The sequence below is a fragment of the Carassius gibelio genome, chromosome A15 (genome assembly GCF_023724105.1).
Source record: "Carassius gibelio isolate Cgi1373 ecotype wild population from Czech Republic chromosome A15, carGib1.2-hapl.c, whole genome shotgun sequence".
NCBI lineage: Eukaryota > Metazoa > Chordata > Actinopteri > Cypriniformes > Cyprinidae > Carassius > Carassius gibelio.
The window spans coordinates 8,415,078-8,437,848 of NC_068385.1; the positions used below are offsets into that span (position 1 = coordinate 8,415,078).

General features: G+C 33.9%; 2 protein-coding genes across 2 annotated transcripts in view; both read right to left on the reverse strand.

Annotated features, from left to right (window-relative positions):
- LOC128028598 (immunoglobulin superfamily member 11-like) overlaps window positions 1-18,352 on the reverse strand; it is a 53,969-nt gene extending 35,617 nt beyond the window's left edge. Inside the window, exon 1 of the mRNA XM_052615863.1 lies at window positions 17,802-18,352. Within this exon, the coding sequence (XP_052471823.1) occupies window positions 17,802-17,862 (61 nt within the window). The 5' untranslated portion in view covers window positions 17,863-18,352. The remainder of the gene's footprint in view (window positions 1-17,801) is intronic.
- Window positions 18,353-20,324: 1,972 nt separating this feature from the next.
- LOC128029023 (uncharacterized) lies at window positions 20,325-22,439 on the reverse strand. Its single transcript, XM_052616468.1, has 4 exons — window positions 22,274-22,439; window positions 22,087-22,187; window positions 21,746-21,895; window positions 20,325-20,568 (listed from the first exon to the last, which is right to left on the reverse strand). Exons 1-4 carry the CDS (start codon window positions 22,368-22,370, stop codon window positions 20,563-20,565), a joined length of 354 nt encoding a protein of 117 aa, XP_052472428.1. The 5' UTR covers window positions 22,371-22,439; the 3' UTR covers window positions 20,325-20,562.
- Between the last annotated feature and the right edge of the window lie 332 nt (window positions 22,440-22,771).

The following is a 22,771-nucleotide window of genomic DNA, read 5'->3' on the forward strand; positions in this document are numbered from 1 at the left end:
TATGTTTTTTTTTGTTTTTTTTATAATGTACTAAAATAACAAAAACTGTACAGGCTGACATGTTACAATGATAATAGTTTCTTAATGATACTAAAATAAAACTGGTTTAATTATAAACTAAATTATTAACTAAATTAAACTGAGTAAATAATTTTAGTAATAAACAAATTGTAATATATTGGCAGTGTGTTTCTAGTGATGTTTTAATGCATTATGATGTTTAAAATTGTATTTCTATTGGTTTTCAATCATTTTTCATGCCTTTATTGTGATATTGTGCTAAATTATTTATCTGGACCTTATTTATTTATGGATTTGTTAGAGTGAAAATGTATTATGCATGTTTTGAAGTGTATAAGTAAAAATCCTTTGGGCACAATAAAGTAGATAGCCATTCGAACCCTTAAGAGAACAGAAATATTTCATAACAGACCTTCAGAGAGAAAGAGTGTGTGTGTGTGTGTGTGTGTGTGTGTGTGTGTGTGCGTGTGTGTGTTTGTGAGAGAGAGAGAGTGTATGTCTCAGTCTAATTCTACACACTTCAGCCAATCAGAGAGCTCAGATTCACCCAGCCTCTGCTCGGGGGACAGATGCATGCTGGGAATGCAGAGAGGAGGTGCATTTAGTTATTCATTTAGCAGATTTAGACTGTTATTACATTCAATGTTTGCATTGTTTTACTTCATGCATTTATGATCTTAAATGTATGCTTCGATCAATCTGAAATTGGGGCATTTGTCGGATGGGACAACATGGCTGTGGGCATCAGAGGAGGAGACTGGGGCAATAAAACAGTTAAAGGTAGAGCGGGGCTTTAGATGGATGAGGCGGTCAAGGATGGACACTTGGAGTCAGAGAGGAAGACAGCAGATGGTCAGGATTACTCTGGACTCAATCTCTTTCTGTCTCTCTCTGAAATGGGACTCGGTCAGTTCTGCATCAGATGGCAAACAGACGACAACACGGACAAACGCTCACGACATGTGAGATTACATGTGTTTTTGAGGAGGAAACAGCAGCAAAAGCGTCTGTCCTTGAGCTAACAGTGACTTTATGAGCTTCAGACTGTAACTGTTCAGTGTCTGAACACAGCAGACGTGTTTGCATACTTCTAACACGCTGTAAAATGATAGTAATTGAGCTGATTACTGACTCATCAGCATGCACAAACACACACTGAGACTTCATTGAGTTCTCAGCAGTGTTAGACGTTTCTCAAATCATTCATAGAATCAAAAGGTGTCTGTGGTTATCATACAGTAAGAGTATAAGAGCTGAATATGAATATGGAGCAGCTCAGATCGTTTGTTTTGGGGGAAATTTGATGAAAAATGTTTGAGATCATATGTTTATTGATTGGTATCATATAATTGAGATTAATGTTTGATCACACATATCATGACAAATCTCAACACTGTCTGAAACTCAAATGAGAGGGTCCAGTGATTCTTTATTATTCTTTTAATACTATTTTATTATTTATTAATATTTTTAATTATATTTATTTTTAGATTTTCTGTTTTTATTTTATATAAATAAATATATATATATATATTGCCTTTATTATTATTTTAGTTTTAGTGATTTTATTACTTCAACTTCAACTTATTTTATTTCAGTTAGTTGCCAAGGAAACAGTTAAACTTCTTTTAACCTTTATTTAATATTTTTAAGTTTTTAACATAATTTTTCTTTTTTAAAGTTTGAGCTCAGGTTTTTCATTTAATATTAATATTTTATTTTATTTCAGTATTTTATATCTTTTAGGTTATATTAAGTTTAGGTTTTTCATTTAATATTTATATATTGTCTCACAATTTTATTTATATTTTATTTTATTTCAGTATTTTAGTTAAATGTTTTTTATTAAGTTTATGTTTTTAAGTTAATATTTTTTCAATTAATATTAATATTTTATTTTATTTCAGTATTATAGTTCAATGTATTTTTTTTTTAAGTTTGAGTTTTTAAGATAAAAATTTTTCATTTTATATTTATATTTTATTTTATTTCAGTATTTTATTCAAATATTATTATTTTTGTTGATTAAATAAAGTTTCAGTTTTTAATTTTAGGTTTTTGCATTTTAAAGTTTGAGCTTTTTAAGTTCAGGTTTTCAAATGAATATTTATATTTTATTTTATTTCAGTATTTTATATATTTTTTTTACGTTTAGGTTATTTAATATTTATATAGTGTTTCACAAATTTATTTAAATGTTTTTTATTTTATTTTTCATAATTTTAGTTAACAATAATGCTGGAATCACATGAAATAAACCAGAGAACCATGAGTCTTCAGCAAATTCTGCACTTAATCCCACTGCTGTCTTGAAACATCAACTGAGCTAAACAATATATCTGAACAGCCCGACACATCAACACCAGCCAAATATTGACTGATTTTTCCACACACTTCATTGCACAGCTAATTAAGATTTTCCCAACCCCCCAGTTCATCATCTAATCATCAGCCAATGAACAAAGCGTCTAAGTCTGTTCTCTGGCATCGGTGGACGCAGAGCATTGAGTGTTTCCTGTCAGCTGTCCAGAGAATAACCAGCGCTGTGAGCAACACAATCAGACATTATTGATCAGGTTTGGTTTCTGTACTGTCAAGTTAATTAACATGTCAAAAAATCGGTGTTAGTCTAATATAGCTCAAAAGAACATTCTACAGTTTCTGACACCAGAACACACCGGTTTCACTGAAATCGCAGTTTTAACACATTTTCCCTTTAATTTATTTTCAAGATCTGAGGAACACTTTCGGTCGTTGCTTTCAGTATGGCTACAAATGTCACGCAATATAATATTCATAATCACATTAGACAATGTAACACTGATAATAGTCAGCACCTTAGATTATAATTGTCATAGTTTTATGTTGTTGACGTCGCAGAAAATAGAATCTGTTTCTAAAATAGAGACTTTGCGTGAGAAAACCTACTCTTTGCATTTAATCCAATAATTCTGTATAAACTAAACTTGATAAATAGGATTTATTTTATTTTGACTATAAAGTACCTGAAAATACCAACAGTGTAAAAAACAAACTTGCATTGTCTTTGGCTTCTTCCTTCTATACGCAATATGCATTGCTAAGAACTTAATTTGGACAACTTTAAAGGCGATTTTATCAATAATTAGATTGTTTTGCACCCTCAGATTCAAATATTGTCTGATCCTAACAAAGCATACATCAGTGGAAAGATTATTTATCCAGCTTTCAGATGATGTATAAATCTCAATTTAAAGAAATTGACCCTGGATTTGTGGTCCAGGGTCACATGTAGATATAATTCACAAACTTTTTTCACTACACAACACATAAACAGTATTTACTGTATGCAAACAGAAGCATCTTCAAAATGTGCTTCATTTATTTCATTGCGAATTCACAAATTGTGTGGAACAGAGTTTGGTGGTTTTTACATGTGCATTTATCCTCTAGCTTGACAGTTTGATGGTTTTATCAATGAAGCTGTAAGTGCAACACACCTTCGGTTTATAAATGCTATGTTTGTATTTGTGCTGTGTAAACATTACAAGACAAGTAAAAAAGAACATAATTAATAAATAAAATTATAACTTTATCATTTTATATTCAGTTTAAATATTTTTGTACATTATTTAATATTTCATGTTATTTTTGTAAAATAAAGAAATAAAAAAATATAATTATACAAAACAAATAAATAGTAAGACAAAACTTTTTTTTCACTCAAAACTCACTTTTAATTGTTTTATTTTTATTTTGTCACATCCATCAGTGGAAAGCCGTTACTTTGTAACAACGTGCTTCGTGTGGTACCATAGAAATGAACTTAAAATGAATCTAACAAAAGTATCAATTAAACAGCGTATTCAAATTCAAATCAATTATTATAAAATGCATATCTGCTAACATCAAACTCAAAAAAAAATCCAAACTATGAATAAGGTCTCGAGTGCTGGACGTGAGCAGTGTGTGACGCCTGGAGTCTCTTCTTTTCTATGGAGTCTTTTCTTTTGGGATGCTGTCTTTCTAGGCAGAGCCCTTTGTAGACAGCAGGGTTTGGATCAGAGCTGAACACTGTCAGGATCTCAGACTGGTGAAAAACACTCGCTTCTTGGCAGCAGACGCTTCTTTCTTTCTGTCACTCTGTCTTTTTTTGTGCATTCTGTCATTTTCAATCATCTGAACCGCCTCCAATTTGTGTGTTTTTTTTTTTGGTCGCTGCTAATCTTGAAGGTTTGTTCTCCTGGCGTCTCACTTTGCTGCTGTAACTACAGTGCGTTTGACCGTCTGCTCTGGCGCTAAAGCTAATTTCAGCCGCTGATTCACTTTAGCAAGAATTCCAGCCCATCACCGCGGCAAACAATGGCTGCTAACAGCACAAAAGAACGTCTGTTTCCATGGCTACAGCGACTCTGAACATTCCATACACTGATGGAGCACACATCAGTAGGTGCTGACTTCACTTTGTGAACAAATCATGAATTAGATCTCCTTAATATCAGATTATTCCTCAGATTGAACTACAAAGCACCCTTTGTCAGACAACTGGTTTATAAAATAGTACTGTATCTGTTACAGTATGCAGTGAGTAAAGTTCTAAAAGGAGTAGAATGTAGCATGTGTTTTCAGGCGACTGGATTTTTTCATGGTCACTTGTGCATTTATCAACAAATTCTGAATTTGCTGAATGTCCAATTCATTTCTGTGCTGAATGTCATGAAGTGATAGATGGACATGAAATGTTACACAAACAGATGGTTTAGACAGCAATCAACAACGATGAGATTGTAATGCAACTCTTTATCCCTAGATATTTCAGACAGAACTGCATCATCTCTGACTATTTCAGCTCAAGATTTACTCTGATGAACCACCAACTTTTTTATTTTTATTTGTACTATTAATTTCTTAAATTGTAAAACTTCTTAAATAAGGAACAAATTACCAAGCGCACATTTAAACTAGTTTTCCCTTATGAATATTGATTGTATTAATTTGTTTTAATCTCCTGAGACTTAAAACAGCCATTAGAAGAGACTACATGTGTGAAAGAGAAAAATCGACATATATATATATATATATATATATATATATATATATATATATATAAATAAAAATATATTTTATAGACATAATTTAATAATTAAACATAATAAAAAAAATTTAAGAATTTTTTTTTTTATTATACACAAACATATACATACATATACACATATATATATATATATATATATATATATATATATATATATATATATATATATTACACAAAAAAAAAAGTACAATTATAGAGACGAATTGAAAATAAAAATGATTATACAAATCAAATCAAATCAAATATAAAGCTACTTTTCCTGAAAACTGCCTATAAGAATTAATATTACAGCAAATTTTCCAAATATTTTATAAATAAATATTACATTTAAAATAAAATTACTATTAAAAAACAATTATAGAAACTAAATTAAAATTAAATTAAATCTTTAAAATAAAATATAGAATAATTAAGAAAAATATTATGCAAATAAAATAATCAAAGTAAATAAAAAAACACTGGTACTTCACTGGGTTTGTGAAAACACATGTGTGTCAGTGTAAAGATGAATAAAACAGCAGGTTTTCCACTGCAGGATAAACTGATGCTGGAGGGTTCAGAGGTTAGCAGACGTGCAGAGGAAGAATTTACACGTGTAATCCGTGTGCTGTTCTGAAGTCTTGCGTGGATTACGTGGATAAATGCTGCATGCTGCTCTTACGGATTACGCTTTACTCACACAGGAAGTAAACACACAACCATAACAATCCTTCCCACTGGAGTAAACTTCACTATTCTGCATTATTTACCAGCGAGTGTGTTTTCTGCTATGTGTGTGCACTGCATGACTGTGCTTATGAACAGAGAATACAGAAAGGAGTACTGGAGATAAAGTAAAACAAAAGCTAATTTAATGCTTAATTTAAAATTGGACAAGATTATTCTCCTTACAAAAACACCATCCGTAATCTCAGGTGTCTTTTACATATTCAGCAACCTCTAAAGAATGTTAATCTCATGTTTCCTCTTGGTTTTAAGAAGACGTCTCAAACTATGTGAACTCAATCATTCCAATCAATTGTGAGGTAAATATATCTGGAAAGTGATTTGAGAACTGAAAGAGCAATAAAAACCCAAATTTAAAAGCACACATCAAACAGAGCCTACGGTCCGAGCATCATGAAGAGCTTTAGTGCAGTAGCTGCATGAGGTTCGCTCAAACAGGGAGCTCGTTGTTTCAGGGAAACTCTTCTGCAGTGATGTATTCACATGCTAATAAACTGGAACAAAGCACACAAGCCGTGTCTGGCTCCAAAGCCTTCACTAGAACAACCATCACCACAGAAACCGGCTCCAGAACAGAATGCATGGCAATGTTTGAGGGTTCGAGGAGAATGCTACAGTATTTACAGCAGCTAGTTTCAGCAATAAGCCACTTGAGGCTGTTGAAAACAATCCTTTACTGTAGTGGAGGCTTACTAATATAGAAAGTAACTAAATAAAATGCATGATATAATGGACAACTCAAGCCTGAAGAAAACATCTTTCACCACATCAGCTGATGCTCGTTTAACCGAAGCGCACCTGAGACCAAATCACTGATGTGAGACAAACAGAACGATCAGTAAACATGAGACTGAGCAGGAAACAGGATCAGCAGCAGCATGACATCACTTCCTGTGCACACTTTCTTGTGCTGATTTTTTAAAGCGACTTGATTTAATGTGATCACTTTAACATTTAATTGCAGCCGGAAGCAAATAAATATTAAATGAAAGTGAACTTAATTCAGATGAAATTGAATATTCGGAGGAAAAAGCAAAGCGGATAAAGTGAAATGATGAATAATGAATAAACTCAACTGAATAAAAAACTAAACAAGAGAGATTAAGCTCGCCAACACTGAAAGAAAAGTTTTAGTTAGGGTTTTTATTGTGATTATTGTTCACTGTTTTATGGTCCAGCAGGTGAAATTATGCATCTGATCACATAATAAAGCAACAGCACTAGAAACCAGAGGAATTATGTAATCCTAATGTTTGGAGCTAAAAAGCAACATTAACATTAAGTACACAGAAAGATCAAATCCATTCTGCGGAAGTCCATATCAAATATTATCTTATCTGTAGACAGCGCTCGATCTCGCTCTCTTTCTCCGTACGCTACATGCCTCATGCTAATGTGTCATTAATTCCTGCAGCAGTATTTCAATCAGGATTAATTATAATTGAGCTCAATTTCATCATCGAGTGAGGCCGTGTAATCATTTGAAGAGGAGTCAGGCTTTTATCACACTTTTCTCCGAGTCGTATTCAGAATCTATATTATCAGGTTTCACGCTCCGGTCGTGTGTTGTAAAGTCTTGAAGTCAGAGCTCGGGGAACGGCTGATTTTTGTATTTAATTGTTTAACCGGCGTGTTCATTAACGGACTAATGCATGCATGAACACGAGTCGCAGGGTCTCAGAGAGACGCTTTCTTGCTTACAAAAGTGTATAAATCACATTAAAAAAGAACTTGAGAAAGTGAGAGAAACTGGTGAGTCGAGGGAGCCGTGAACTAGAGGAAATTTCTGGCTATTCATGGACGGATGTGAGTTGGGAATTGAGCGAGATGGGTTACGGGTCCAAAAAAACATTCATCACTGTCCGTTTTTACCGTAGAGGGATCGAGACGAGTTCTTGAATGAAAGTCCAGTGAAACAAACTGAAAACCTCCCAGATCTGCTGCACTTCTGTCTGTGTTAGATCTGTCTCTAAACGCTGTTGGAAACGAGAGCAGTTTGTCACTGATGTTTACTCTGATGTAGCCGACGAGAAAACAGCATTAATTACATAAGATGGACAGTTTGGGGAGAACAAATGAAGATAAAGAGCCGTCATTAACAGCACCGTACAGCTTTAGTGGTGATGAATGAATGAAAAGAAGAAAAACACTAATGATAGAGAGAGATTTACACCATTTAGAACCGGGTAGGTGTGTTAAAATAAAGCTATTTATTTGATTTATTACGTAAGTACACTCTGCCATTAAAAAGTTTTGGGTCAGAATTTAAATACAAGTGACAATACAGACATGTAAAATTCTGCAAATATATATAAAACCCTAATATATTAGCCAGTCCCTCTTTTCCTTGCTTTCCTTCACTCTTAAATAGCTTAAAAACATTGTGCACATTTTACTTTCACTTTCAAATTAGCAGCAGTTCGGTGTCAACTGCTTGAATGCAACAACAAAATACAACAACTCACTTTAACCTATATATAAAATATAGAACTTTTATTAACCAAACAAATGCAAAAACAGTTACTTTGTAATTATAATAATATTTAATGATAATCCTGATTTAACGATATTTTTATTCAATAAATGTAGACTTGGCAAGCATAAGATACTTCTTTCCACATTAAAAGACCGCAACAATTTGAACACTAATGCACATAGTCAGATGTAGTGATTAGTTTACTGTATAAAAGTCAACTGAATAGAGATAATAAGAAGATATAACGATGGACAAATAGAGACAGAGTGAGCGGTAGATCAATGTGACGGCTGTCTGACTGATATGTCAAATCCAAAAATGATCCATAATCTATAAATCTATAAAATCACTGGCCACTAATCTGCTCAGCTCAGCCTGTTTTAGCAGAAGATTTGGCCCAAATACACAGAGGAGCACTTCTCTGTTTTACAAACTATCATTCTTATCTTACACACACTCACACACGTCACTAAAGCCTGGATCTACTTATAAAAAGCCTTTCCGTGCAGGATCAGAGCTCTGTGTGTGTGTGTCATTACATCTTTCATTATCTCCTGAATGATCTCGGCTCATATGATCCATTTCGGTTCAACTCTAGGGCTGGAATGTCAACGTGACGAAGAGGTGTTTTGAATTTGATTGCAATGTGTAAACGTGTGTGTAGTTGAGAGACAGAAACAGGAGAGAATTATCTGGTAAAACGGTTGGTTTAAGATGCTTCACGTCCTACAGGCGGGTTCCTCGAGAATATGTGAAGACAAATGACCTACAGCTAATAGCCTTTTTCTTTGATTTCAATGTGTTTAAAGCTCTATTCACAGTCAACGTGACTAATACGTTATATTTCCTAGAAGTAAATGTTCTGTTTTCAGATTTAAAGGAGCTATATGATATGAAAACTGAAAGAAAATAGATATTTTATTTAATGCAATAGTCAGTTAGGTAATAGGTAGATTACACACAAAGTCATCAAACTATTCAAAATTCCTATTCAGGAAAATGTACTCAGGAAAGAGACGAGTGACTGTTTGTGAATTAATTATCTAATCACTCACATGATTAGTTCTAAGATAGTGTAACTGAAGATTCAGTAACTAAACAAATAACTATATGAGTCAGTGAGTGAGTGAGTCATTCGCCAGATTTGTTTGAATGCACTGATTCACATCAGGAATAATTCTAAGTGACTATCATTATGAGTGAGTCAATGAATCATTCACTCAGCAGATTCGAATGCAACAAGTGACTCTCCTTATGAGCGAGTCTGTGAATTATCCATTTGTTAAAATCCACTGATTCATTCGGAAACAAAACAAGTGACTATCACTATGAGTGATGCAGTGAATCATTCAGTCAACCGATCTGTTCAAACACACTGATTCATTCAGGAATGAAACATGTGACTCACATTATAAGTGATTCATTAAATGATTCATGTAACCGAATCGTTCTAACAAACTGGTTCATTCAGGAATGAAACAAATGACTATCATGAGTCAGTCAGAGAATCGTTCATGCATGTGATTCATTCAAACACACTGATTTCATTCAGGAATAAAACAAGTGACTCACATTATAAGTGATTCATTAAATGATTCATGTAACCGATTCGTTCTAACAAACTGGTTCAACAAGTGACTATCATCATTCTTTTAGCCGATTATAAGTGAGTCAATGAATCACTGATTCAACCAATTTGTTCAAACACACTCATTCATTTAGGAATTAAATGATTCACAATCATTATGCATGAATCAATTCACTAAAATGATTAATTCTAAGACACTTATTAAATCCTCACTATCTTGAGTCCATTATTAATTTATCCAACCAATTCACACATTTTTAAGGGTAGTGACAATTCAGTCAGTTGAAGTAAAATCGCTCTAGCTTTTCTTTCTCTTTCGAGCTGAGATGAATTTCAGATATTCCATCAAGCCTCAGCTGCAATCTCTAAACGTCTTCAGTAAGAAATGAGCCATCCGGTTCCTGCATCCGCTCTTTCTGTGTCAGTATGAACAGATTGAAGAGGGAGCGACAGATCTGACAGCACAGATGATCTTCTGCTGTTTCAGATTCCATATGGTGGAGAGAAACAGAGTTATGAATCTGTCTCGGCATAAATCAAGAGGTTACTCAGACAGAAAGCTCTAGTCTGCAGCGATGGCAGATATTTGGAGATGTTGTGACTCCACCCGAACACACAAACAGGTGGAGACAGCAGATTAGTACAGTTATTATTACAGTTTTTGTTAATATTTTGAGTTAGACTCAAAATTAGTTATCTATTAAAAGTCTTAGTTTTTAGTTTATTTAGTTGTAGCACTTCAACTTAAACTGAAATGAGCTATAACTAAACTAGCTGAAACTTTTTATTTTATTTCCGGTAAGTTATTAAAAGTACAAAACAGGTGACTATCAGTATATGTGAGACTGATTCGTTAAAACATTTAGATTCATTTAAACTAAATAAGTCATTATGAGTGAGTCAAAGAATCACTCACTCAAACGATTCATTCCCAGGTACTAATTTATTAAGGAACTCAACAACTGACTAGTGAGTCATTAAATCATTCATTCAACCGATTCGTTTCAACACACTGATTCATTTAGGAATGAAATAGGTGACTATCATAATAAAGTGATTCAATGAATCATTCATTCGGCCAATTTATTCAAACACACTGATTCAATCAGTGATTCAACTCTTTTAGTTACAAATATTAGAAATATTAGAAATGCCCTTATCAAAGGCACAAAATGAGATCTCTTTAACATCTAATTTGTTTCTCCTAGACAGCAATCAGATCAAAATGGAAGCAAATACAGACTTATGCTTCTTAAAAGAGACTCCTGAGAAAAGGACCACATAGTTTTCTCCTCTAGAGTTTCAAAAGCAATCCAAACAATAACAGTAAACGTGACTCCTACACACCAGAATAAAAGCACATTCTCCTGCAAAGCAACAAAGATACAACAGAACAGACATGCGTCCACCTGCACTAAGCATCCATTTAAATCAGTAATGTCTATTGATTACACACAGTTTTCATGTTAAAGCGCTCTCTGAGGCCAGATATTGATTCCCTGTGATAGAGAGAGAAGGTGTAAATACTACAGCAAGATAGGACGGGAAGAAAATGCTTTTGCTCATGAGGAGCCAGACATCTGCTGTTATTTTAAAGCCCACATAATCACAGACACGCAAAACTGACTGGTGACATTCTGATAGAACTACGTGTTGTTAAGCTAGCAACGTTTTTTTTTAAACAACGCCAATGTAAACCATAAAATGACTGTAACAAACAAAACTATGTTTTAAATAACTTTACAGTTAAAGTAGTACTATTTGACAAGAACAGAAAGGTTTCTAAAATAGTAAAGTAGCCTAAAGAGATTTTTATAAATGTGGTCTGAATGAAAACAGCAAATAGTCCGATTCAACATTACAATTTGGAATTGGAATTTTTTGCAGGAAAAATATCTCATATTTTGTTCAGATTCAGAATGTGTAAAAATGTAGTTTTCATCAATATTTTCACACAAATCAAATCAATAACAGAATGAAAAACTGTGTTAGTGCATGATTATGTTAACTGTAAAGTAGCTTTACAGTTTAAATACTACAACTTTTGACAAAAACTGAATGTTTTAAAAAAGAGTAAACTTCACATTTCAGCCAAGTAGAAGATTATGCACGTCACATATAATTGGTCTGAACAAAAAATGTTGGATGGACTGAATGAAAATGCAAATCTACAAATCCCTAGCATTCTGGATGTTTGTATGGGAAAACCCAAACTTATTTTGTGCACAAATCTAGTTACACATGGAACATTTAAAATATTTTAAATCAAATCTAAAATGTAATTAAATATGCTGTAAACAGATCTCAAAGCTGGCAACTACCAACAAATTGTAGGGATTTTTGCACACTTTTTTTTCCAAACAAACTTTTTTCTCCTACAGAGAAGAAATATCCAATATAACAAAAGCACAGGAAAAAAATTAGACAATAATGATGGTTGCAAGAGAAAATGAGAAACTGAGAGAATGGGATTGAGAAGATCTTTGTTGTGAATTACTGGACTCTGGGGCTACCAGTGTTACAGGGCGTGCATGCACACACACACACACACACACACACACACACACCTCTGACCTATTGATCTATATCAGCCTCTGCAATCACACCCACATAATCACTTTCTACAAACAATATCTAGTGTGTGTGTGTGTGTGTTTTCTTTAAGGATAAATTTTTCATATTAAATATGAGTATTTGCACAGAATATTTTCACTAGTTCAAATCATTAAATATTATTAACTACAGTGCAAATAGACCTAAAAACTTAAGATTTGAATTTCAAAATGACAATAGTTTTCAAGCAGGTTTTTTGATCTGTTCACCATTCGTCCATTCATTGAACAAAGAGATGCTGCTGCTGCTTCTAGAAGGACTCAGTCTACAAATATAATGTATTATTATTTGTTTCTGTATTTTAAACTGGCATACAAAGATAGATTTCCCAAAGATAGACTAACTTTGACTTGAAATAGACTCAAATCTCTGTTGACTTGAACAATTTAGTCTGAGGACCAGCTCTCAGAGAGATAAAAGTACAAAGGAAAAAGTGATTTCTTCCTCTGGTATCACTGAATATCTGCTGCTTTGTTCAGCTCATTGAGTCTCTGATCTGTCTCTGATTCTTCTTTAAAAACACTGTTGAATAGAGAAAAGTTGAAGAGAGGATATCATCTCCAGAGAGAGCTACTCCACTTGAAAGTCAGTTCATTTAGAGCCATTTCTTTGTGAAAGTCAACTTTAGACAGAGTAAAGTTATGCCACTACTAATATTAATGCTCCCGTTGTGTTCAAAAATTTGATAAAACTTTTATTTTAAGGGTCAAATTGCAATTTATATGCAATGAATGCAATTTGCCAAAAACTGACAGTCAAAAATGTAAACATGTTCATGTAAAAACAGAAAACCTGTATTGTAGCTTGTTAGAGACTAAAAATATATAAAATATGAGAGAAACTGAGTAATTACCATCTATTATTTCTATTATGTTTGGGGTCAATTTGACTCACATAAGTGTTCAAAAGGAGCTGCAGACACAAAATAAATGTTTTTTTTTATTGTTGTCATGATTATTTGTAATTACTTTTGCAAACCGAGATGCAAGTAAATACAAGTAAAACAAGTTGCACAGTGTTGATTTTTGGCATATTGCATGGAAACCAACGGGGGTCAATGGGAGGGCCAACACAAAAAGTACAACATTTATACAGGATTTCCAAAACACATCAAAAAATTCAAAAATAAATAAATAGTAATACAGCCAGTATTTCAAGCAGTTTGAAAAGTTAGTGACCCTCATATTGATGTCTTAGTTCTTTTGCTGTCTAAACGGTTTTGGTACACGTCTTTCCCTGCAGTCTTTTTTTTGGGTCATGAAGCACCCGTTGAGAATCACTGATCTAGCGAGAGGTGTTTTAGCAGGAATCTGGTGAGATGTGTTGTGGTTCGACCTCTAGCCCGCTGCTGACCTCACGTCTCTTGAAGGTGACTCTATCTCGCTCATAAATCTCATATCATTTATTCATTCCTCGTCCCTAAACCCAAGGACGGCAGTCGTCCTATCCCGTCTCTTTCTCTCTCAGGCACTTTGCTAGCAGTCCCAATGGTCATTTAATTTTTGAGTGGATATTTTTAGCTGAAGATAATCGAGGTGGAAACTTCCATCTGTCCTCTGCACATTCCAGCTGCTCCGCTTTTGAGCAGGAAAAAGGAAATCAAGGGAAAAAAAGCACTAATATTGGCATCATCATCATCATTTTCACCCTCACTTATTTAAACACAAAAGGGAAAGGGGCAAATGCCCAAAATTATTATTTTTTTTGCATATGGCCTTTTTTGCAGTGCTAAAAAGTGACTCAAGAAAGAAACCACAGGATTATGCTGATATGATCATTGCATATTTAAATGGTTCCTAATCAACAAATGCTTTATTTTTTATTAATTAAAATAAAGCTGAAATAAAATCAAATAACTGATAAGAAAAATTGTACTAAATTTATTAAATAATATTCTTTATTATTGTAAACTATTATATTACCAAAAAATTATTAAAACTAAAATAAAAATTAATTCCAATATAAATAATAGTTATAATAAAAAGACTTATAATTATAATAAAAATATTAAAATTACAAATTGAAAAAGCACATAACAAAATTACTAAAATAAAACTAAATATTATTAAATACTATATAAATTGTATATAAATAATACTAAGTAGAACTGTCTCTAACCAGGGTTCCCACATTGTTTGATCAATTAACTTTTCCAGTAATCAGTTTAAACTTACCTTAACTTGATGAGGATTTCTTTAAAATGATTTAATAGAAACTGCGCTCAGAAAGAGTTCAGCAAAAACCATATTAAGCGATATTCGCCATATAAATTTTCCAAAATAATTTTGGAATAACTAAACTGCTAATACATTTTATAAAAGCAGATATTAAACTCAAATCAGACAAAATTACTGCTAAAAAATAAATAATAAGAAAATCGCCCTAATTCAACTTTATTCCTATCCTTGAGAAACAATCTGCAAACTTTATATAAGAAATCAATTTTTATGTTAATTTAGTTTTGTTTGATTTTCAAGTGAAGTTGCATTCAGCGCAGGGTCAAAAAGTGCAGCACCGCTTCAGATGAACTTTAATTGGCAGAATTGATCAGTTCGGTTCTGTGGTTCCTGAAGCCTGAGGCAGAGCGATACAATGATTACTCAAGCACAGAGAAACCTCCATCCTTCTCTCTCTCTCTCTCTCTCTCTCCTTCAAAACACTGCAACAAATCATTCATTTCAGCTCAGGCCTCAGATGACAACTTGGTCAGTGGCAGTGCATAACTCAGTCTCCATCAATCTATCTACTTTTCTTTTTAAAGTTCAGTCTAGCATTTTTCCCTCACATGCCCTTGAGGTGCCTCTCCGTGGCCCTTCCTTCGTGCTGCCTGGCCATTTCCTAATGGCAGAAGATGCAAAATTAATGACCGAAGATGCGGTGATCATGTGCAGGGACATGTCTCTAAACTGACAGTGACAGCGGCGCAGGAAACACAGCGAGTTCTGGAAGACGCCCCAGCTTCTGACAACAACATCCATAAAGCCACACACACAGCCAAAAACACAGGGTCTCACCAGAACCCGACCCATTGCCCCGGCTCTCATGACACTTTAAAACCACAGTTTAAGTGAATCTCACTCAAGGAGCCGCTCCTGAACAGAACTAAACACCTGGAAGTGCTCTGTAAATGGACCCATGCGCCGGAGATGACAACGCTGTGTATTTGTTCAGTGGAGTCCCTACAAGGATGTACTAGCAAACGCTATCACAAACATGCATGTATTAATGAGAGCTGTCTGAACTGACGCACACATCCAGCGCTGTTATCTCATCTGTTTAATGTCAACATGCTTTACAGAGAGAGGAACGATGTTACTTAGAGACTGAATTAGGCCAATGCCAAAGTGAATGGTACAAAAAAAAGTTACATTTTTTGCAAGACTAAGCATCATTCTCAAAGTGACGCTTATTACAATTAAAACTAAAACCATAAATATTTTCATAATATTATGTGAAATAAACTGTAAATGAAATAAAATAAAAACTTTTTTCCCACTAGTTGCCAAAGAAACACATCTATTTTATATTTATTTCAACTTGAAGCACTAAAGTAACTAAAACCACAACTGGAATAAAATTTTTTAAAAAAAGAATGAAAAATAAAAAAAATAAAAATAAAAACAAAAGTTAAAAAAACTTTAATTACATTTATATTTTTAAATAAAACTCTAAAAGTAATGAAAAAATATAACACTACTTCAATCTTACTAAAATAGCACTGATCAGCACTTATATTGGTAATAAAATACACAGTTCTGGGCAGTTATATGTAAAGCGTTTATATTAATAATCACTCTCTCTTAACGTCCACTGTGCAGTATTATTATATCAAACAATATTTCACTTTAATAGCATCTAATTGTGTAAAGCTGCTTTCTGAAAGTTAAAAAAAATTACAATAAAGTGTGTACAAACAATACAGTCTTGGTTTGGGAAACCTATTCGACAACAAAATCTATGTAAAAACAAAATGAAATCTAAGTGGACGGTAAAGTCTTAAAGTTTCAGTTTGGTTTGGTTTTTAAGGGAAGCTGCATTGTGCAAAAATCATTGTGCAGAATGAACTTTAATGCCAAATTTACATTCCAAAGGCGGTACAGAAACGCTTCTGAAGTGGCAATGAGCTTAGGTGTCTTAACGTAGACTATTAAATGCTTCTCAGAGGTGGCATAAATGCTTTTCCACAGCAATTTGGATCTGAGCATGCATTATTTAATTGGCTTTTATGTGTCTTTACACTGAATTTTGAGCAGCTTTTACTCAGATGTGTAAAGATACCTTTAATGGCAGACCTGATTTGTTTGCTTTTACTATAATGTGTACTCCCATGCAAAAAGAGTTGCTTACTGCATACTGTACAACTAGGGATGAATGCATATTCAGATGCAGACAATGTTTTGCATTAACTCTACTCTTGATCTATTCTGAAAAATAGACTTCAAATGGGTTTAACAGAGCCTTTTGAAATTCCAAAGAACTGAAGGACCAGATGCATCCAATATGCTGATCTAGATGAACATGCAATCCCAGAGCTACCTTGCAAACAAATATCACCTGAATCCCACAGAGGATGGTACAATGAAAGTATGCGAGTGTGTGTGTAAGTGTACGTGCATCTGACTGTCACAAGCGTCACGTGGAGCAGTGCTCTTCATAATCTGGTTGGATTACGGCTCTCAGACCTGTGCTGTCTGGCCCGTTCATCCATCAGTCCTCGGCCCCATGTCTCCGCTTCCCATCCATGATCATGACCCACTCACAATTTCTCAGCATCAGGCTTATTGTTGTTCAGATCACACACACAACAGCTGCACTTCAGCTGAAAAAATGACTCTTTGTTATCATCCTCTCACATTATTGACAAACTATCTTCCTGTCTGACACTGTTAAATCTGCTTTGACACAATCTGAGTTTTATAAAGCGTTATATAAATAAAGGAGACTTGATTTTGGGTGGCAAAAATGTGCAAGCAATCAACCAGCAGCAGAATAGGTGTGTATACGTGTACAGATTTTTCAGTTATTTCACTACATTTGATGAGGATGTTTGGTGTGTAACACACACAGAGAGATATAACGTTACGCAAAAAGGTCACATCTTCACATGACAGCTGTCAAAGCTTCTCAAACACCTCCAATGTTGAACTACACCCCAAACTCTGTTTACATTTCTTGTAAATATAAGACTGGGTGACGTCACATGTACTAACGGTAGTACACAAAACGATTCGCGGCATAAATAAGAAATGAAAAAGCAAGCGTACATGAATAATAACAATAATAATAATAATAATAAAACTTACCATTAACACAAATGAAGACCAGCCAAGCAATCCATAGATCAGAATTATGAAATTTCAGCATTTTTCCGCGAGAAAGTCGTTGCGTTATGAAGTTCAAAGTCAGTCAGATTTTCTCCAGTAGTTTGGGGGTGGGAAAGTAATTGTTTCTTAAAATCAAACACATTAATAAAATCAAAAGCATTTTTTATATATATTTCAACGATTAATGTTACATGTAAAACTAAAAAACTAGTGAAATTAAATCGGCGCGTAAAATCCCCTCAGAGTACTCGTTCGCGTCGGGATCCGCGTGAACGCGTCCGGTTTGGTCGGTACCAGGGCGTCCGGTTCAGTTCTTCAGCACAATACAGAGGTGTGTTCACACGCCGTTCACGGTGAACCAGACAAACGAGCACCGGATCCGTGAGAGGGCCATGACCGACGCCGCTGCCGCCTCTCTCCGCTCCGACTGAGAAACCTGACTGACTGACGGATGGCCTGTTGCCTGGAGACCGCTGACGCCAGTCCACGCGCGAGGTAACTGTGCCCTCCTCTGGCGCGAAAAGGTGACAGCGCGCGCACTGCGGCGCCGCGCCCCGGTGTGACCGCGCGTCAGGTGCGCGCAGGAATGACACGAAAGTGAACAGACGGGAAAAGAAGAAAATTGTTTCCATCTATTGAATGACTTTTAGTGTTTTTAGATAAACGGATTTATATTTTTAAACAAAGATTTTAACATTTTAATTGTGGCATTATTTGGCTCATTTATAAACCAGTTTTTGTAATGAGGCAGTTTTTAAAGTGTCCTTTCAAGAGGTTTACGCGTTTATATTATATCGTATATCATATTTATTTTGTACACCATACAAACAAGTTATACTATATTTGTGAGAATAAGTAAAAATATTAAATGTTCTTAATTTTCCTGTAGATGCATTATATTATAGTTTTCAGTATTGTACAGTCATTACACTCCTAATTAGATAGTTACACATTCAATAAAATAACTGATCAATAAACCTGTTTAGAGATAGACTCAATAAAACACCTGTCTGTTATCCAGAACAAGCCAAACACACATACTGTTACTATCTATGTTAAAATAGCATTTCTATTTTTTTTTTATAAAAAAACCAAATGTATAAATTAATCTTGATTTAATTACATGTGGAAATAAACTATAAGGGTACAATTATGTACAAATAAAAGAATATAAAAGTTAAAAACTGAAATAAATTAAAAGTAAATATAGAAAATAATAAAGGAAATAAGTAATAAAATAAATGACTAAATTTAATTAAAATAAATATGTAAATTTCAGGAAATTAATAAATATGACAATAAATTGTGATATAAAAAATATAAAAATTTAAATAAAACAAAATAATTTTATTGCAAATAGATTTAAAAATGAAGAAAATATGAAAAAAATGTTTTAAAAAAGTCTAATAGGTGTAAAAAAAATGTATGAACAAATAAATACATAGAAAAAATACTGCAAATAAAGTTCAAAAAATAAAATAATAAATAACGTAAACATAATGACTACATTAGAATTGCTTTCCTTTTATTATTTACTCTTCTATTTTCCTACTGTTATAGTACATTACTTATTTATTTTACACTGTTCTCAAAATACACCCATAACTTGCAATATAATAATGACTATTAACCCTTAAAGAATTCAACATTTATTTTATGTGCAGTTTAAAATTTTTCCCTGGACGTAATTTAACCTGACTTTGTCTGATTTAGTTCTTTTGTCTGTCCTCAAACTACGGCTAAGTAACTCCTCACACACTCCTCACTAAATCAAACTTATTTGCATGTACATCCCTCTTCTGTGAGAAACGTGCAGAGGTTTCTGCTGATGTTCAGATCTCTGACCCGACCGCACCGAACATCACAAACGGACGAAACAAGCCAAATTCCTCCTTTCAGCATCTTGAGTGCGTTTGATGAAATATGCATGTGAAAGATTGACAGGGGGTGGATGAAAAATAATTGCACCATGGTGCATTTGGCACAGAATAAGAGAGAAAGACTGTCACAGTCTGATGGACAGAGAGAAATATCGCCCTCTTCTCTTATCTCTGGCTTGCAGTTGTCTTCAGCTCAGCAATAAACATCCAAAACAGTGTTTGGAAGCAGCCTGCGATTCAGATGAATTATCTGTGCCATGCTCAAACATAGATGAATTAGCAAACAAATCGTGCTCAAACAAGACAGATCGGTGCTGAAACCTTCAAAATCAACCATGCATTTGCATAAGTGTGCTGTTTAGAAAAAGATACTATTAAGAGTTGATTGGTCATGGTGAAAATCATGGAGAATTAACCTAATTTACTAGATAATGCATGGTTCTGACAATATATATCAATGAATTTGTGTTGAATGCTTGATGAATGATTGCTAAACACATATATTTATTCAAATATGGCTTGTATTTGTGCATCAAACCGGCCAAGATTTATAAAATCACTAATAGTTCTCTAACCAGCAACCACCGAAAGTTAATATGAGACTATATATATATATATACACATTTCAAACATCAGAATTTATTAAACCAGCAAACAGTTTTACAAAAATAGCTGATAGTGCTCTTTAGAAGTGTTTCATTGGAGATTTGACATGTAAGTAGCGCCACCTTGTGGAAGTTTGCAATTACAGCTCAATAACTTAATGAAAACTTCTAGAGATTGATTGCATTTATAAGAATCATATAATAATTTTATTACATTATGTTTCCGGAGGTATCTGATGGATCTTCAGTCTTGCTTCAGTCCTACAAAAAAAGAGAGAGAGAGACAAATATTAACCTTTAGATTCTTACAAGAATCCTACTGAACCTAAACCCTTATTATACAAGCTCTGCTGAAATACACTTTTTTTGGATATTATTTAATAATAATAAAACATATATATAAAATAATAGTATTAATAAAAAACCTTCAGAAATGTATATCTTTTATTCCAAACGGTTGATTTTTTTCTTGACATGAGGGTGAGTAAATGATGACAAAACTGTACATTAAATAAAAAAAGTTAATAAAATAAAACTCAAATAAATAAAATGAAAAAGATTAAAAGAGAAATTGAACATTTTCAGGAGTTATTGCTTTAATGATAAATTAATATATAATAAAATGTAATTCAATAAAAAAAGAGACAAAATTAATATTTTTGTAGTGTAACTGATTTAAGGATAAATAAAATAATATATGATAAATTTAAATGTATTAAAAAAATTCACATTTTTGAAGAGTTATTGCTTTAAATAAAAATAAAATAATTTATACATATAAATTATATATAAACGCATTTTAGTTTTTTTTTCATAATATTATTTATTAAAATATACAGTACATATATAAATAAAATGTAGTATATTCTAAAAAATAATTGTATTAAAAAAAAAAAAAGAATCATCTTTAATAAATAAAAATAATAATCTCTTTGAATTATTTTGCATATAGAAGTGGGTGTGTTACAGTGGCTTTCCCCTCACTGTCCTTATCTATACTCATTAAACAGGTTATTGTTTTGCTTACAACAGAGCTCAAGTGTATTGTTGAGTGTGTTTCCACAGAGATCCTATCCCTCGGTGTCTAAATAAAATTTTCTTGGAAATTCCTCAGCAGGTGTGTCTCCAAATGTGTGATATCTGTGTGATAAGTGACGTCTAGCTGCTGGTTTGCTGTGTGGGACGGGAATGAATCACAGCTTAAGTTTCCAGGAGCCCCTGAAGAATCATGTCTCAGATGGACCACACCTGGAGGTCAAGCGGTTTTACGAGACGCCACTATCACAGCGTTTCTGAAGCCCAACCCTGCTGCCTTCATTAATGATCACAGTCTGTCCTCAGCCCTCACAGACATGATGCTAATATATAACAATGACACACTCCTGATCCAAACCTTGATACCTTCAGATTGCATTTTTAAAAAAGTCATAATAATTACCGAATCGCTGGAGGAAGACGAGGACTTGCCACCGCTCTTCTTCTTGTGTTCCTTGTCCTTCTTCTTCTTCTTGTCTTTGCCTTTATGTTCCTTATCTTTGTGCTTATGTTCTTTATCTTTGTGTTCTTTGTGTTTATCCTTATCATGACTCTGAAGAAAAAAAAACAAATCGATCTATCGGATATTTTCCACTTCCTGTTCACCTGGTCAAGTGTAACACTCATAAGATGTTGTTGTTATCAATATTGATGACAACCATTGAATCACAACACAGATGTATCTACAAGAAGCTTCTGTCATTGTGTTTTCCTGATTCGATTATTATGAATAAACATGTTTACCTTGTCTTTGCTCTTTCCTTTGTCTTTATCCTTCTTTCCAACCCCAAAGATCCCTTCCACCTGTTTGCCGTCCGACTTCTTCACCTCATCATCTCCAACAGCTGGAGAAGCAGAGAGAGTGAATAAAAACAGCGTTTCTTGATTTAATTCAACAATAAAGTGTTAAGTCAGCTTTGCAGCAGTGTACCTTCGCTCAGATCGAAGTCCATGATGAAACAGTTTAGTTTTAGACTCTGGTCGACGCTTGTGAAAGACCTGTTTCCAGCAACAAGGGGTTGTCTCATGAATATTAATTACGCAACCGGACGTTCGCCCAGTCGGGTTATCTGATTCGCTGAACGGCAGACGCTTGTGCGTGAGCGATAGTTAGTTGGCGAATAAGCGCACGGAATGGCTCATGAATATTAATGAGGTAATGTGATTGGGCGGGCGTTGTGTCAGGTGTAGTCGGAAGCATAGACATATAAATACCTAGACGCCTCATTGGCCGCACGTCAACGTCGCCGCCATATTGGAGCGGGCAACTCTCATAACTCTCACATCAGGACAGAAGAAAACATACCTGGGCTGCGTTCAGCCCCGACAAAACGTTGCACAACGTTTTTTAAACAGAAACGGTGATGCGTTGAACACACTGTTCTTTGTGTTTCCTTACCTAATTCAGATTAAAACACATCTATTAAGC

Bases quoted from the DNA above. Each gene is read 5' to 3' on its own strand.
- LOC128029023 (XM_052616468.1), bottom strand. From the start codon at position 22,370: ATGAGACAACCCCTTGTTGCTGGAAACAGGTCTTTCACAAGCGTCGAC. The intron at 22,188-22,273 runs GTACACTGCTGC...CTGCTTCTCCAG, and splicing joins GGACTTCGATCTGAGCGAAG to CTGTTGGAGATGATGAGGTG. The intron at 21,896-22,086 runs GTAAACATGTTT...TTTTTTCTTCAG, and splicing joins AAGGAAAGAGCAAAGACAAG to AGTCATGATAAGGATAAACA.